At 33.2% G+C, this 19,311-nt stretch overlaps 1 protein-coding gene across 1 annotated transcript; it reads left to right on the forward strand.

Moving 5' to 3' along the window:
* The first annotated feature begins 9,540 nt into the window (after positions 1-9,540).
* On the forward strand, positions 9,541-17,684 carry LOC115982256 (U-box domain-containing protein 6-like). The gene is made up of 6 exons (XM_031104803.1): positions 9,541-9,813; positions 10,829-10,921; positions 11,668-11,853; positions 12,075-12,182; positions 13,551-14,743; positions 16,549-17,684. Exons 2-6 carry the CDS (start codon positions 10,871-10,873, stop codon positions 17,330-17,332), a joined length of 2,322 nt encoding a protein of 773 aa, XP_030960663.1. The 5' UTR covers positions 9,541-9,813; positions 10,829-10,870; the 3' UTR covers positions 17,333-17,684.
* Positions 17,685-19,311: the final 1,627 nt, after the last annotated feature.

The raw sequence follows: 19,311 nt of genomic DNA on the forward strand, positions 1-19,311 counted from the left end.
AACAAAATATACAAGCCCAAAAATAAAATAGCTTAACAACAAAAATTTCTAGTAAAACTAAAAATAAAATTAAGCTCAATTAACTAATTTTATCCAAAATAAATAACCCTTCCCTTTAAAAAATTCTAAACAAAAATAATTTTGCTCTTACCCACACAAAAAAAATAAAAAAATAAAAAAAAATCTTAGCAGCTAAGTAGCAGAATTAGAGGTTGAAACCGCCATACACAGCCAACAGTAAAACTATTTCCCTAACTCAAAGTTCTAGCTCCATCTCTGGATTTAATCCCCACTTATACTAAAAATTGATTAGTATCTTAGTCGAATTATAAAGAGTGATAATCATAAAGCAAACATTATATATATATATATATATATATATATATATATTAGAAACAAACACACACATACAAGAGAGAGTAAAATTAGTTTTAATACAAAGGCATACCACAATCATGGAACAAACGTTATAGATTGAAATTATATCGTATCTAAATTATTGATATGTTAATATGCTTCCCCAAAGTCTCAATCACATCATATACATTGTAATAAAGTCTAAGTATGATTAGAAACTAAATTGATTCATTCTAAAAGAAGTTTTAGTTTTGATTAAAAAATCTATATTTGAATTCAAATTAGTTTTTAATTATTGTCTACTTTTACAATACGTGTTCAAAATAATTTTTTTAATTTTTGTGTCAAGTGATCAATTCATAATATTTAGCATTAACATCATCTAGATAAGACCATCTTATCATCGTCTACGTAAGCACGAGTTACAACCTCGTTAGCATACGATATAATTTAACTTTTTTTGACAATCACGATATAATTTAACTTGTTCCAGTGGATGAGTCTGGCTTTAATAGAGGGGATAAATTGTCTAATTTAACGTAAATCTTGCCCTTAAATCAAGCTTTTTAGACAGTTAGAAGTGAGCTTCTTTAGTATATTGATGGGATGTTTTTTACTATAGCGTGCGGCAAGCCGTAGGTAATTTTCAATCACATTAAATGCAATTGAGGGTGGGTGAATCGTAATAAACATTGATGTGAAATAGGTATGTCAATGTCTCATATAGCTTTCCTTTTGAGGAAATATGCTTGGCCTAGTCATCAAACTCACTAGCATTGTCAATTAAAGGATGGATCAGTATGGGAGACCACCAGGGGGATACGGGGTAGACCTCCACTAGCCTCCGCCTTGTGTGGTTCCACTACTCATCTTTAATTTACTTGCTCACATTTTTATTTCAAACACTTGTTGAGCTTGAGTTCATCAACAAACTATATTATATGTTCCAACTTGATTCATTTTTTGTCAAAAAAACTCGATTTTGTTTACAAGCTACATGATTAACTTTTTTTCTTCATATATTGTAAACATTAAGACTAAATTTGTTTACCCCTTCACAAATCTATACTAATAATTAATAAATAAATTATATTTGAAATTAAATTATTTCAATTAATCATATAGAATGATTTTCGTTTATAAACTTATAAGGATTAATAAATTCACAAACCTTGTATTGTTAAAAATTAAATTATAATTTTCATTGAGAACTTGAATATCTATATTATCAATAAATTAAACTAATAATTTTATATCATATAATCTTAGTTACAAATGTACGGGTGATAGACCCAAGAATGCATATCTACATATATATTGGGCCAGGGGCCCAATCCGAGGACATGAATAATCTGAGGATGGGTAAACACCTTCCTAAGAACCTGCGTCGGTGAGTTAAGATGTGAGGTTTGATCATAACCATCCGAGAAGGCTATCCAAGGAGGAGTACTTCCTTGGCAGGGCAAAGCCGAGGTCAGATTGTGTGGTCTGACATCAGGAGCAACAGCTTGGATGACTCCACTAATGTGGATAAGTATTCAGAAGGAACAAGACAGAGGGAGGCCATGAAATATCTTAAGGGAAAACTGCTACTAGCCTACCACCGCATTAAATGCTCTGTAGCTAACTTTCTGGCTGCATTAATGTGGAGAAAATCCCGGAACAATGCTGCATTGACTACCCCAACACACAGAGGGCCTAAAAGAGTGTCTGATGAGACAAGCTCTCAAGTAGAGGCTTGGATGATCAACAAGTGGAGGGCCAAGATCGTCCAAAGAGAATTATATAATGGAAGAGACCTTCCATGAAGAGGGGGGGAGAATTAGAGAGAGAAAAACATTATAGCAATCAATAACAGAACTTGTAATCAAATTGGAGGATCAATATATAAGAACTGATCTCCTCAGACCATGCCGATGATGATTTTCTTTAGTTTAAACTTGTCTATCTTCATTCTCTCGTCATCAAGATCTACTTTATTTGTTGTCTGATTCACTAAAACCCAGTTTTCCAACCCACTCTCTACAAATTCATTGTTTTGGGCTTTTTGAGCCTAAGTCCATCCATCTTTTGGGTTAGGGACTCAAATCTGGTCCTTACAACAAACTTACACAATTTAATATCAATTCCAAGTAAGTATATTTTTTTACATTTATACATATAAACACATAATGTTATGTGTACTAAAATTAAGTTTCCTACTCACAAACTTATTCACAAACACATTATTATGTTAGAGTCTAACTTGTTCAATAGTCGAGTCTAAGATGGGTTCATATTTGACTTGTTTGTTAAATAAACTAATAAGAACAAGTTATTTTTCATGAGTCAAGTCCAATTTATTAAAAAATGACTCCAATTTATATCCAACTCTAAAATTATTTGTGTGAGATAGGTACTAAATTTCAATTGCAGGGGTGATGGCACAACATTTGTTCAACTAAAGGATTATTGCTTGTGGAATGTGGATCTCCCATTTGGATTGCAAAATTTGACCTGTCTAGACTCCTTAAAATATTGATTTTCTTTGGTGAGTAGCAGTTTACTATGGCTTCAAAATAATCAGCCCCTTGTGATTTTTATTCATAAACAAAAACCACTTTTTTGGATTTTTCAAAAGACAACATAAATGATATAATAAAACAATCCACATTGCTAACAAGGTAAATTACCACCTTGGACTACATGTTCATCCAATACATGATCTGTTCTTGAAGTTTTCAATTGCTACAACTATTAATGTTTGTTATGAAATCATGAATCACAACTAAATCATTAATTTGTAAGCACATTAAAAGTTGGTTTGGTTTTCTCCCCACCCCCCAAATGGGGGAGAGGATCCATGCACGTCGTTGTCAACATTATTCGCGTCAAGTCCATGTGTACAAAACAATATCTTAAACCTTAATAAGCATAAAAAACTGTTCCATAGTAATTTAATTTACCTTTGTTCAGTGGGGGTGGCGGGAAGAGACAATTGGATAATTGAACCTTATAGCAATATTATTTGAATCCATGACACATAATAATTGATTGATAAACCAATTTAAAACTCTAACAATTATGTTTTAAGCTTAAAAATAGTGATGGTGTACTTTCTGAATTTTCATTAATGGAATTACACGTATAAATTGCAAGATTGTATTCATGACATGTTCACCACCATTCATTGTTTATATATATATATATATATATATATAAATACCTAATTTCAAAAGGCAATCTCAAGCTACTCAAGGTGAAGTGTGTGTACTATCAAAAAAAAAAAAAAAAGTGAAGTGTGTATATATATTTATAAAGTTTTTACGTGTCCGTTTTTAATGATTGTATTTTTTATCATCATATCAAAATACACTAATCAATTTTTGGGGTAAACGAGAATTGAATCTCAAATATTTTATTTAATTATTAAAATCTTTACTAGTTAAGCTAATTGAAACCTACTAGTATATATATATATATATATTAGTATATTTATATATATATATATATATATATATATGGACTAAAATTTCAGTAGAATTGGAATTAGGAATTATAGTGGCTGAGTCAAGGTGGGTCAATTAACCAGCCACTTATATAGAAATTTAAATCATTTGGAACAAAATCATATGGTATTTCTGGAAATGTACCAAACGCAGGGATGGAACTGTCTGTCGGAAAAAGCCTAATATATTTCCTACAATCACTCCTTAAGTTAGCAATTAGAATGTCCACCAAACAAAGGCCACGTGTATCATTGCACGAGATATTTACACGTGGCTGTAAGCACTGTTTGCAACCTCACATTTGATGCAGAAATGTAAAACTTGAAAAGCCAATTATTGATAATCAATCCAACATGATCAAAAGGAGCGCATGTGAAGAATAAACCAGTACTCGAGTATATACTTGTAGTCAATACAATATTAGACTTTATGATATTAAAGATATTATAAATTTCATTACATAAACTTAACATTTTTTTTAATTAATATACTTTATAATTTTATTTTTTTATTAATCACAAAAAATAATTTAAAATTTCATATATTATGTTATTTGAAATCTACCAATATTGATTTGTTATTAATCACAAAAAAGTAATTTAAAATATTATTTGTGGGGCCCACATGATCTATGGGACAGGCCCATCTACTCAGGGAGAATCCAGAGGCCCAAGCCGAGGAGGGCTATGGCCCAAGTTCGACAAAATAGCATTTGGATACCGCCGAGGACAGCTCAATCCTTGGCAGACCCAAAGTCCCCCCAAAGAAGAAATAAGGGTAAAGACGGTGTGGGTCCGAGAGTTCTGCAGTCCGGCCCAAACTCTATCTGGGCCCAGGGCCCGTGCCGAGGAGGTACCTTGCCGAAGACGAATGCTCGGCGGCCGAGGTAGCAAGGGGAACGGCTGAGAACTTACCCTGTCCTCGGCATTCCATAGCTTCAGCGGGAAGACCAACACCCCGGTGTAGGCAATCCCCAAACAGCCCCCTCAAGGGGATGTGAACGGAATGGGGCCCATAGGGAAGCAGGGTGTGAACTCGGACCAAGGAAAGTGCGTCCCACCCCCTTCAGTAAATGCACCTACCAATACCCAGAGCGGGTTAATGAGAAAAGACGTTTGGGCGGTGCAAACGTCAATCCATGCAACTAATAGAAAGTTAGACGGGACGGTTGATGAGATGGATACAGAAATAAGCTCCTGCCTGACCTACAAGTGGAGGGTCAGGATCAGCCAAGACGGACTATATAATAAAAAGGAAGGTGCACCGATAAGGGGGCTGGGAAAAATGGCCAGAAACCAGAGCCTCCCAGCCCACCTCCATGAGAAGTACTCTAGGGGTGACGATTGTTTAACCTTGTATGAACACCGTGAAAACCCACCGCCAACCAGGGCCTAGCCTTTCAAACCCACGCTCTACAAGTGATATTGTTAGGGCCGTTTTACGTGCGAACCCGACACCGTTACGGTCCGCCACGAATCGTGACCCTACATTATTTATCATGTTTTATTTTTACGTTAGTTTGTATACCTCATACATAGTAAAATTTGTGATAGCTTTAACATTTTTCAAAACTTATGTACAATTTTTTAAGTGTCATATCAATTTGTAAAATTTATGGAGTAAATTTGTAATAGTTTTAGTGTTGTAGATTAAGTTTCTCAATTAAAATCAAGCATGTGGTTGGATTGAGAGATGAACTACATGGTTAAATTCAATTGTTGTTGAAAAAGACAATTATTTTTCTACATTGATCAATACAACCATGTGATTGAAATCAATTGGAGATATAAGTTTTTCCTATATGGAAATGTACAAGCTCCCATCTAGTCTACTTATGATAATAACATTTTAAAAAATAGTATAGAAACTACTTTAAGGTGCCATCCATTTTTTTTTAAGGCCTTATGCTTTGTTGTTTCAGCTATAATATTTTATAGAAAATTAGTCATTTTTCAAAAAATATTTTCCATAAAATTATCTAATTTTCTTATGTTTGGTAGAAATTTTAAATGAGTTGAAAAAAAATCTCATAACTTCCCTTATTTAGATTGATGTGAGATAGAGCTGTTTTTCAAAAAAATTTAGTAAAAAACAGTCTCTTAAAATAAGTCATAATTTTTTTGTTGGCCACAAATAGTTTTCCTTTAACTCATTTTTGTTAATAAGTTGTAAATAAATCCTGACAGCATGCTCTAATATGATTGTCATTTATCAAATATTTTGTTAAAGTTGGTAATGACATATTAGGCAAAGGAATTGCTTGTTATGCTTTATACAAAGCTCATGGGGAAATTTCTTTTTTTTCTATAGAACTTAAAATAATATTGTTGTTTCTTATAACTTTGGTACAATTTTTCAATTGAAATGGTCTATCAAAATATTGAAGACCATAATCCAAAACACACTTTTATAGTTTGTTTTTTTTAATCAATTCAGCAATTACAAGGAGGAAAGAGATTTGAACCTTAGATGTCTCCGTTGAAAATACTAGGATATGTAAGTTGAGTTTCAAGACTTTTAGACATACTTTAATAGTATTACTATGAATTTTTTGGTGCTTTTTCCATACCAATTTTCAAAGTTCATAAATGCAAAGCTAAATATAGCTTAATAAGAAAATTTAATTTTAGAATTTCAACCAATCAATAAATGCACACATGGAATGAGAGGGACGAACTAATTTAAGCACAATACATAAAAACATATGCATGATACTCTTAAAAAAAAAAAAAAAAAGCTAAAGAAAGTGTGGAGTGAGGTGGTGAAATAGCGTGCGGCGCATGTATTGTTATAAGTCATTAGGAGATAAGAACGAATAATGTTTGTGCCACAATTTGCCTACGTAACTAATTGTAAGTAATAAAAAGATGACTTTATATAATTCCATCATCATCATTACCTCTTTACCGCTTACAACTCGCCACGCGGGCGAGTTGTGGCTCGTCTTTTCCAGCCCTGATTGGGGAAAATCAAATACTGCAGCTGATTCCGTAAAACAAGGATCAATCGGATGAGTTCCATTGGTCGGTAAAGAGTCGGTTAAAAATGGTGGTGAGAAACGCAACCACGTGGAGTGGAGTGAGCCCACCCTTTTATTTTACTATTTTATAATCAGACAGAATTAGGGATTCCTATTCCCGTACTCCTGCATGGAGACATCCGCTGCCAATTTAATCATTTTTATTCAGCTTTTTTAAACTGTCCAAACTACCCTCCACAGTCCACACACTTTTCTGATTACTATGTGCCTTTTTTTTTTTTGGGAGAGGCTTGACCAGCGTTGACCAACCTCGTAGAACATGCGTATATTCCATGTAAAAACTTATCATTAAGATTTAAGCATTAAGCTTTTGAGCACAATATAGGTAAATTAGTGGCTTGCTCATTAGTTGATTGGTACAAATTTCCTATATTTTTGTTGAAGAAATAATAATCTTTCTTTTTGGAATTAAAAAAAAAAAAAATTTCGTTTCATTACAAATGTTTCATTTTATACTTAACTTATTGCAATGTACCATATGTGGGGGTAGACCCAAATCTAGCCCGAGGACTAAATCTTAAGGGGTAAATTTGAGGAGTGGACTCAACCCAGAGTTCGTTGAGAGTCAAAAAAGTCTTCTGGTGAATAGAAGCCATCTAGCATCTAGGCCCATAACTAAGGTAACTTGTAATACCAACCTTTCCCGAGGATCATTACCAAGGTAATCCCTTTAACCATTTTCCTGAAATCACAAAGATTAATGCTCATGGAGCAACTTCCTCCTTCGACAGGGACCACCCATCACCCACACTTCCTTCAAGGAACACGACAAAGGAAACACAAAGTCCAATATAACAGCCACCTTTGCATTAATGAAATCCCACACCTAATGTTAGTCATATTAATTTAAATGCTGAATAATTGGCCTAAACAATGAAAATACTCCCAAAAGTCTTCCATCATGATCAAGAAATGGTAGGGCAAGAAGGTGATGAGACAAATATCCCTCAAATCCAACTAAGAGCAGAACAGCTGGAACAACGTTTCTTCATATATAAACGCATGATCCAACTTTTTTGTCTTTGATTAATTGCTTGATCTTCCTATTGTGGATTCTTCTTCTCCACTTTTTAGAAATTAGTTATGTTAATCAAGAATTATTGTTTAGGACTTCTATACAATGTTTTTGACCCCCACACCATATTTTTATTTTTTCATTAAAAATTAATCTTTATTAAAAAATAAACATGTGACATACTATAATTAATGGTTAATGAAATATATAGTCGAATACTCTTCAAAGTCGACCGTAAGATTTTTATTCTTATATATTAATTAGTGAGGTATGAGTATGTGAGAAATGATGACTTCCATTGCCATTAGCTACCGAGAATCAATTTTCCTATATAAAGGCATATAATACTACTTTTAGCAAAAAACATTATTTCTAATTTTTTTTTTTTTTGGGTACACAATAAGTACATGATGCCTTTTGCTGAATGCTTTAAGTCAAGCATATTTCTTACTTTAGGTCTCTATAAATCAAGTACAATATACTACATATAAAAGAAATTTTTGAACCGAACACATGCCCTTCTTTAGGCATATGAATTATGAAGTACTATGATGACTCATTGTTTTATTAGTTCTTTTATTTATTCTAGTATAAGCCTTATGGGATTCTTAAATCTTAACAAAGTCTGTCTTACATTGTCAAATGCTTTTTGTTTTTGGTTGTAAGATTCCCTTATATTCATTATACTAACCGACATTAGTTGAATTTATTTGAGTTAACAAAATCTTTTTTGTTGTAATACAAAAGACTTTTACTTTAGTTAAATGTGTAACTTTATACACGACCAAATGAAACATTTGTGGATTTTTCCACCTCACTCTACAGCTTCTTAATAAGATCCAAACGTTATAGGATAATATTGGCAGAGCAATTATAATAAATTTTCTTTCAAATTAGTTTAAAATAATCTTTTCCAATAATTAAACTTATTGTGTGGCGATTCATAAAGCAACTTATACGATAAGTCACATGATTTATTAAATAGATTATGTGACTAAAATTAGACAAATAATCATTTAAATCCTAATATATTGAAGGAATTTCCACATAATAATTTGAAAGATTTTCCTCCAAAGTAATCTATTATGCCACTATTCATAAAATAACTCACATATGTTAAATCACATAATTCATTAAATTATTTGAATAAATCACATAATTCATTAAATAAATCATGCGACAAAAAAATAGCCTAATAATTAGTAGATATCACCAAGTAATAGTTTGAAAGAAGTTTCCTTCCGAAATAACTATGTCAAAGTAATTATAAACCACAAAACCTCACAAATTCATAGCATATGAGAGAGATAGGATCGATCCTATAAAAAAGAGATTTCTCCCACAGACCAGGTAAAAAAAAAAACAAAAAACAAAAAATCAATAAAAGGACAAAATGGTCAATCAGATTCATTTATGACAGATCTGTTTACCGACAAACGAGGAGTCGGCAGCTGTCGGCCGGTGAAACGGGGAGACAAAAGCGGCGGAAATTCCAATTCCCTCTTCCCAATCCTATTTTTCTATTTTTTTTTTTAAACACTAAAATAAACAATTTAAAATAAAAAAATAGTCCCACTCTCACAGTTATTTTATTTCCGCGTATAATATTTATATTAGCAGTATAAATATACAAACGCCTAAAATTTTTTAAAAATTCTATTTCCATTATTGTTAACCAATACCATCTAAAGTCTTAAGCCCCCCGTAGAATATCCAAAACCCAAAAGCCTAATCTCTCTCTCTCTCTCTCTTTTTCTCTCTCTCTATCTATCTTTCTCTCTTCGATTCGAGTCCTCGAAGACCTAAAAACTGTAATGAGATGGAAATTCACAGATCAACGAAACCCTAAATTCCTGTGGTTTTCTTGGAAATGCTCTTGTATGAAGCCTCCTTGGCGGATTCCAATTTTCCTGGTATAGATTTTGCTTTTCTATGAAAATTTTTTAACACTATTTTTGAGCTTTTGATTTTGTTTTTATGAAATAAAAAAAATAAATGTTTTATTTTATTTTTATTTTTATTTATTTTTAAAGTTAGGTAGACATGGCTTTTTTTGGTAGTGGTTCCTATAATTTTGGATATCTTTATTTTTTATTTTTGCTTTATTTGGAATTTTATTAGCTGATGTTGATTTTCGAGTCTCGCTTCGTCAAAGCTTAAGGATCTTTGTTGAGGTCATTTTCGATTTTTATTTTTATTTTATAAAAAATTTAATTTTGGAGTTTTGAATTTCAGATGTTTGATGAAATGTCCAAATCAATTATGTTTTTATAATTCTTGTGTGAACCTTAGTTTCTGTTTGGGTTTTTGAGTTTCGAAATGTAATTGTTTGAATGAAATGTCAAAATCAATTGTAATGTAGAGAGTTTGCGTTTTATAGAATGTTGTAATCAAGTTTTAGTTTTCTGTTCTAAGTTATATATCTATTTAAATGAATTTCCGTGTTCTAAGTCTCATATTTCTTCTTTTTTATTATCCAAAGCTCTGTTTGGTTGCTGAGAAAATTTTGGACAAACAAAAGTAATTGTCTTTTTAATATTTTTTACCTAATAGAGTAATTGGCTTTGTTGGGTCTTGCTTTTTCACTTCAAGTAATGCATTAAAAAGGAAAGGTGTAATAGTTAATTTTAGTTCTCTCTTTTTTGTATATTCTATTTCATCAGTTTTCAGAGCAAACAAACACTAACAGTGAAATTGTAACTTTTATTTTATTTTATTTTTCTTTTTGGGTTTGCCATGTTGTTGATTCCATCTTTTTTTTATTAACATGTATGGGTGTGGGTTTATTAGCAAATAAAGTAGTTAACTCAACGAATGGATCTTTAGCTGTAGCAGTTTCGACTTGTCACTGCTTTTTTTTTTCTTGTGCTAATCAGAGAGTCTCCTATTACCTTTACTGACTTTTTGTGATTTTGTTTTTAAATGCAGATTAATAAAGCTTTCCTCTAGTCTTTCTCGGTGAATTTAATAATGGACATTATAGAGGTTGAAGAAAGTTTATTTGCGGCAAGTGATGCCAAGGTATCGATGCAATGTCTGGATTGAAATCAGACTACTGTTAGTTTGGATTTGACATTTTCTTTAAAAGAAATTATTTGGTAATCTGTAATCTATTTTTAAATAGCTGCAATCCCATCTACATGGGACTGGACAACTTTTTTTTCAGTAGTTCGAAATATGTCTGGTCTTTTCCCTAAAGAAAATAAAAAATCTATATATTTCTGGGACATATACATATGCATGTACGTATGCATTTGCCTTTTCATTTTGTCACATGGGGCTTTTTTCTAAAGGAATATTCATAATTTATGCTTTGAATGCTTCTTTTATTTTATTTTAGAAAAAGGCTAGTTGACAATTGGTGTTTCTGATGATTGATTTTTGGAGTTGGGTTTCATATGAAGGCATGTATAGGGCATGTGACAGTTTCTTTTCTTTAGGTGGTGGGGGGCACGTGAGAGTTTCTTTTCTTTAGGTGGTGATAATCATATATAACAATTTTGCTTTGGGTTTCCCTGGTAGATAATGAATTCTACTTTCACAAACAAATTCACTAGCAAGTTGAAGCTGTATTGGTTATATGAGTTTGGCAAGAATTTGGTCATCTAGTTTCCGAGTAAAAGTTATTTGTATTTCCAAAAGGATTTCCTTATTTTAGACAATGGTCAATAGAATTCTTTTATTTGGCATAAACTCTTTGAAGTTTGTACTTAAAATGAGGTTCCGTAAATTTGGGTACTTAGCTCTTAACATTTTTCCTTATGCAGTTACATGGAGAAATGTGCAAGACACTCTCTGCAATTTATTGCAAAGTATTATCAATTTTCCCATCCTTGGAAGCAGCACGGCCTAGGAGCAAATCTGGAATTCAGGCATTATGTTCATTACATGTAGCGCTTGAGAAGGCCAAGAATGTTCTTCAACACTGCTCAGAATGCAGTAAACTTTACTTGGTATGCTTGTTTTGTTGCATTAATATTTTAATAGTGAGAATATGAGTCACAAAATCATAGAGTGAGCTAAATTTCCTTTTAATACTAAATTAATTAGGTAGAGGAATAAGTTGTCCATTATCTTTCTTTCTCTCTCTCTCTCTCTCTCTCTCTGGTTTTGGGGGAAGGGAAGGTCTCTGTTTAAGAATGTTTTACCATTGGATTTTTTTCTTATCATGCAGGCTATAACTGGGGATTCTGTTCTTTTAAAATTTGAGAAGGCAAGATGTGCACTTGAAGATAGTCTCAAGCGTGTTGACGATATTGTTCCGCAATCAATTGGTTCTCAGGTGATTATATTTAAGTTCTATCATCTTTTTATTTGCTATTTATGTATGAAGTGTAAGATTTTAAGGTCTTATGCTTTCATGATGACCCTCTTCTACTCATTGAATGACCTGTAACTTATATACAATCTTGTCATTCCTTATGTGTGTCACATCAGATCAGTGAATCTATTTGCAAAATTTTAAGTGTCTTAGGAAGCTTTGTCCATGTATATATGTGATAACTGATGAGATGTGTGGGGGGAATTTCAATTCTTTTTGAGAAATGAAACTTCAACCAGGACTCTTCTGCAGTGATGGAAATCCCAAATTGATGACCTTAGACGTTGGTGAATATATTATATCCTGGTCAAGAAGGCAAAGCTATTATAGGAGTGCTCTTATGGTTGTGCTAGAAGCTTATTCCTTTATTCAGCATGGCTTTGGCAGTCTTGCTAGAGGCTTTTTCCTCTATTTTTGTTGATGCTGAGATGCATCTTTATACATGCCCCATTTCATGACATTGGATGCCACAGGCACCTGTACAATCTATAAGTTCCGATAGTATGTATGGGTCAAAGTTGATGAGGTGATGTGAGTAAACAAATTTGAAGACAAGTAACATGAAATTTTTATAGACACGTATACTTGACTTCAAGTGAGTTTAAGCCTAGCATTTTGGTTTTGAAACCAATATTAAGGCTTCATATTCATAATGATGTGTTGCATGTCCATGTGGAGGGATCCACTCTAAAATTAATTTAAAGAGAGCTTGTAAGTGTTAATTTTTTAGGATTTCTTTTAATCTTTCTCCCTTTTGGCTTGTATGGGCTAATGTTGTTCCTTCCAAAGAAATAAGAGAAGAAAAGAATGTACTTTTAAATATTTGATCTGGCCTTCCATCACATAGCTTTGGATAATCCTTGTCTTAGTAACCAAATTGGTACTTGAATCAGATAGTGATTTGTGTGGGGGATTTAAGAAATGGGATTGGGATTCTTATTTTCCCTATCAATATAATAATAAGAAAATTTTCCTATTGCCTGGAAGGGACAAAAGAAACATTTCCTGATCAAACTCCCATCCCACCCTCCTCAGTCACATATTTACAGATTGTTTCAAATAGTTCAGCATCAGTCACATGCTGGATGGTCCTCTAGATGACTTTGTCACATCTTTACACTTCCTTAACAGGTTTTGGCCTGATATTAACAAGACATACCTCTTTACTTGAGGGGATCATATTCTAATAGATTCATTTCAAATTGTATAAGGCTAACCATAAAATTATCTTTCTAAATGGTATTGTCTTGTGGTCTTTTGTTGCTAATACATTTGTCTACATTACTTTTGAAGTATTTTAACTGCTTTTGTAATTGAACCTCCTTTTAGATTAAGCATATTGGGAGGGAACTTGAGGATACTGTGTTCGCACTCGATCCGTTAGAGAAGCAAGTTGGTGAAGAAATTGTTGCATTGCTCCAGCAGGGCAAAAAATTCAACAACAGTAATGACACTAATGAGCTAGAGTGTTTTCACCAGGCTGCTACAAAACTTGGCATAACCTCTTCTAGAGTAGCTCTTACAGAGAGAAGAGCTCTCAAGAAACTCATAGAAAGAGCTCGTGCAGAGGAAGATAAGAGGAAAGAATCAATTGTGGCTTATCTTTTACATCTCATGAGAAAGTACTCCAAATTATTTAGAAGTGAGATATCTGATGACAATGATTCACAGGGTTCCACACCTTGTTCTCCTACTGTTCAGGGTTCTGTTGAGGATGGTGGACCTGGTGGCAATTGTCATGCCTTTGAACGGCATCTGTCAAAACTTAGCTCTTTTAATTTCAAGCCAAATAATAAAAGATCAGGGCAGATGATTCATCCGCCTGAAGAATTAAGGTGTCCAATATCGTTGCAACTTATGTATGATCCAGTCATCATTGCGTCCGGGCAAACATATGAAAGGATATGCATTGAGAAATGGTTCAGTGATGGGCATAGCACCTGCCCAAAGACTCAACAGAAACTCTCTCATCTCTCGTTGACTCCTAATTACTGTGTAAAGGGCCTAATTGCTTCTTGGTGTGAACAGAATGGAGTGTCTGTTCCTGATGGCCCCCCAGAGTCTCTTGACCTCAACTATTGGAGGCTGGCATTGTCTGAGTCTGAGTCTGCAAATTCAAGATCTATGAACAGTGTTGGTCCTTGCAAATTGAAGGGAGTTAAGGTTGTTCCATTAGAAGAGAGCGTTATCATGGAAGAGGCTGGTATCACAGAGGAAGCTGAAGAAAATGAAACAGAAGATTTGTCTTGTAAGCCAGAAGTGTCTGAGCTTGGTGTTTTGGACAGTTATCAGAATTTTCTGTCTGTCTTGAATGAGGGAGGAGATTTGAGGAGAAAGTGCAAAGTGGTGGAACAAATAAGGTTGTTGCTGAAGGATGACGAGGAGGGCAGGATTTTTATGGGGGCCAATGGCTTCGTGGAAGCTCTTTTGCGATTTCTAGACTCAGCTGTGCAGGAAGGGAATGTATTGGCTCAGGAAACTGGAGCCATGGCTCTCTTCAACCTAGCTGTCAACAATAGCAAGTACGTACTATGTTCAATGTTTCCTGAGTATAATAACAAACACGACCATTTTTCTTATCTATTTATTTATTTATTTATTGGCGTTTTACAAATTATACCTCTTGGACTGTGATGTGGGTGTTAATTTGGCCCTTGAACTTTGAAAATTAACCCCTTGGACATTACCACCTTCATGAAAAATTAAACTCTGCTAGTATTTTTAGCTAAAAACTAACGGATTTAGTTCTGTGATGTACACATGGTTTCTACCATAGCATCAATATATATTTTTTTGATAAGTCATATCATCAATATATTTGAAATGGCATTATGATAATGTGCATGTCACATGATTAAGTCCATGAAGCTTTAATGGAAGATAGTAACAAATGGTTTGATTTTTTACAAACCTAATGTAGGAGTTAATTGTTTAAATCAAATTTCCAAGGACTAAATTGAAACTCATGTCAAATGGTCAAAGTCCAAGTGTAATAATATTTGAAAAAACCCCTTATTAATTAATTTATTTTTGTATTGTTAATTTTACACACATAGCCAGTGGCTTGTGAACCCACGACTAACCCTCCACCCTTATTTTTATAGGGGAAGGAGGTACCATTGGTCATATGTTTTGTGGAAGTATTAAAGGAGTTATGATAGCATTAAAACATTAAAGATGGTCCTTGCCATCCAAGAAGAACTAGAACATAATTCTAGCAATGATCTGGTTGTGATGACATAATAATTAGCGTAACAGTCATCAGTTCATTGTTGTCATCGTTATTGTTTGTCTTCCTTTATCATTGCTGTTGTTGTTATAGTTTTGGTAGTAATAGTATAAAAAATTCATAATTATCACAATGATCTGGTTGTAATGGCATATTGAGTGCATGAAGACCTTTCCTCACCTATTTATATTTATATTTTTTATTATGATGATTACCATTTATCTTTGTATCTTTTCTTCCTCTTTCTTATGTAAAGATAAAAGTAGTCAGCCTTAATATGCTCTTGAGAAATGCTTATATAATCAGTGTATTATATGAATGTATTGTCCCTGCAATTGGCTTCCTGAACTCTTCAATGGCATCCCGGTTGTAACGGCCTCATCATATTTTCCTTATTGTTTTAATGGCAACTCTTCATTTGAAAAAAAAAAAAAAAATTGACACTGAAAAATTTAAGTAATTTCTTTTCCACTATCCTTTGAAGTGTAGTCTCATCTCTCTCACTCCAACACACACACACACACATGGCATCAAGAAGATGAATGTGTCCACTTTCTCTTTGAAATGTCATTTATTTGTTTGTTTTTTCCCTTGCTCTCTTTCGCACACACACATGAAGCATCAATTGTAATCATGGTATCAAGAAGATTGATGTAAACCATCTTATCCACCTTGAATGGATGATTCAAATGTGCATTATTTGCTGACAGCTGTTTTTTGGAGAACAGTTTTCTATTTTTGAATTTATATACTAATCCTTACATGTCCTTCAAAGAACATAATTAAATTACTTTTTCTCTATCATTATTTTTCTTAACAATAATTTTAAGCTGCCCAAAGATACAAGGGATAAGTTACTTATCACCAAAAAAAGATATAAGGGATTTGTTATTTGTTGATTCCTTTTTAATAGTTGAAGTGTTAGACTTTTTATCTCTTTACTGAAAAATTGAAACTCCTATGTTTATGTGGTCCCAGTGACTTGTGTATCATGTTAAAATTTTTCTTTAAGTGTGTTTTTTTTTAATTACAAATTGGTAAACAATGAAGATCTTTCGAAAATTTGGATATTGATTGTTTCCTTTTTTGCCCACCCAGAAATAAGGAAATGATGTTAGCAGCAGGAGTAATTCCATTGTTGGAGAAGATGATCTCCAATCCCAATTCCCATGGGTGTGCCACAGCACTCTATCTGAATTTATCCTTAATAGAAGAAGGCAAGCATATCGTTGGCTCAGGTCAAGCAATCTCTTTTTTAACCCAGGTCCTTCGAGCTAATCCTGAACCCCAGTGCAAGCTTGATGCCCTTCATGCCCTCTTTAATCTCTCTACCCTTCCTTCTAATGTTCCGAGCCTTCTTTCAGCTGGCATCGTCGGCGGTCTCCAATCGCTTCTTGCTGCCTCTGGTGATCAAACGTGGACAGAACAAGTCATAGCTGTCCTTATAAATTTGGCTTCAAGTCAGTCAGGTAAGAATGAAATGGTATCAACACCTGGTCTTATTAGCGGACTGGCATCAATATTGGACATTGGTGAACCTGTTGAGCAGGAGCAGGCTGCCTCATGTCTCTTGATACTGTGTAATGGAAATGAGAAATGCAGTCAAATGGTTCTACAAGAAGGGGTAATACCTGCATTGGTGTCAATCTCGGTGAATGGGACCTCGAGGGGGAAAGATAAATCTCAGAAACTCTTGATGCTGTTTCGGGAACAGCGACAACGAGACCAACCACCTGCTGAAGTGCAGCCGGCTGAAAGTACTAAGAATGCCATGGCTGGTCCAGACTCAAAGCCACTATGTAAATCGACCTCTAGAAGGAAGATGGGGAAAGCTTTTAGCTTCTTCTGGAAAAGCAAGAACTACTCAGTTTATCAGTGTTAGGCCATCAGTGTTGTAAATTTCTGTTTTATCATCTTTTTCATTTCTTCTGTCCTGTTCCCATGGGCATCACGTATTTTTTTTTGTTTCAGAGAGGAGATGTACAGGCCCCTGTAATTTATGGATTTTTTGGGTTTTTTCTTTTTCTTTTTCTTTCTTTTTTTACTATTATTTTTTTTTCCACTTTTGGGTAGGAATACATGTATTTGTATGTCAATCTGTAAGCCTTAGATCCTTGATTGGAAAGAAACTAGTTGTGTTCGGATATGAAATTTCATGTGAAAGCTAAAATGTAAGACCATCAGTGCCAATCAATTGTACAGCAAGGGTTTAAATGCTTTACCAATTGCCTGTAGCTTGTGGTATTTTCTAGTGTTTGCTTTTATTCCAACAGAGTTATTAGTTACAATTTGATATTGTTTAGCCAAGAGTAGCTCAATTGTTACAATTTGAAGGATTGTTGTTTTAATTATTATATATTTATATAGGTTGTGAGAATCATGTTCCATAGGCGATGGTCCTCAAAATGGTTATCTAACCAACAATGTTATACCCACTAGAGTTGCTGCTTAATTTAAATATTAAAAAAAAAAAAAAAATTCAAAAGATACATTTTTATTCAATGAAAACTTGAGATTACATTGTAGCTTTGAGCTTTGAGAAAGAAATTAAAATCGAAAAATACATAGCCTTTGGTCCTAGTTACATTTTAAAGAAAATTACAGTTTCTTGTATCTTAACTATAATCTAAAAAATATGGAGATGGAAGGTGTTAAACATTCATCCCGCTCAACTTAGAACTTGGTCTTCTTGGATCTAATGGTCTATTTATTTATTATATAGAGATCTAATGGTCATATAATGTTATGTTCAAACCTATATTTAATCCGTTCATGTCATCATTCGTGAACTTATTAGCAACCAAGGAAATTTACAAAATCATGAAACAAATACTAAAACTTAAGGCAAAATTAAATGGAACTAAACAAAAGAACTAAATTGAAACAAAATAAAGTCAAAGGATGGAAATGAAAAGAATAAAACTTAAAGGACTAAATAAAAAACATGTCAAAGTTAGAGGGCTTAATTTGCAATTTAGCAAAAAACAAATGCCAAAACAACAAACATGGTTGTATTAGAAATCTAATGGTCTAATTACAAATTTAAAAGTAGTCAACATTATGTCTAACTCACAACAACCCCCCCCCCTCCCCAAAAAAAGGATTTTTTTTAATAGAAAATTTGTTCCCTATCATATATAAATGTTATAATCGAAGAACACCCTGAACCCTAAACTATATTCTTAAACCCCTAAAGCTTATACCTTGATACCCTAATCTTAAAATCCCAAATCCTAATGCTATAATCATAAAACTCTAAACCTTAGCTCTAATACCCTAACAATGAAATAAAGCAAAAACACTTCTATTACCTATACATGTAAGGGTGAATACGTTGGCATCGATAGTTTTCAAAATCTTGTTGTCATTTCTTTTATGTTCGCTTTGAAAGTTAGTTTTTTGTTCTTATTGAAATCTTGGGCAAAAATGGGCTTTTGCCTATTTCGCTAAAAAAATGTAGCAAAATGCTCTTGTTCTGAAACTATTTAACAAAATACCTCTGTTTTGAAACTTGATTTTTAGAAAATCGAGTTTTATATTGAAACTCGATTTTTAGAAAATCGAGTTATAGGCAATCAAACTTAAAATATAAAAAAAAAAATAAATAAATTATGGAACTCGAGTTCCATGTGAATTTTTCCAAATAACTCGATTTTCATTAAATTGAGTTTTACATTGAAACTCGATATTCTAAAAATCGAGTTTCAAAACAGAGACATTTTGCTAGATAGTTTCAGAATATGGGCATTTTGCTACATTTTTTGGGTGAAAGGGGCAAATGTCCATTTTGGCCATAAATATTGTATATTGATTTGAACTTAACACGGATATAGCATAAGTGTGCAAGTTTGGATTACTCTC

The sequence above is a fragment of the Quercus lobata genome, chromosome 3 (assembly GCF_001633185.2).
Source record: "Quercus lobata isolate SW786 chromosome 3, ValleyOak3.0 Primary Assembly, whole genome shotgun sequence".
In the NCBI taxonomy this organism is placed as follows: domain Eukaryota; kingdom Viridiplantae; phylum Streptophyta; class Magnoliopsida; order Fagales; family Fagaceae; genus Quercus; species Quercus lobata.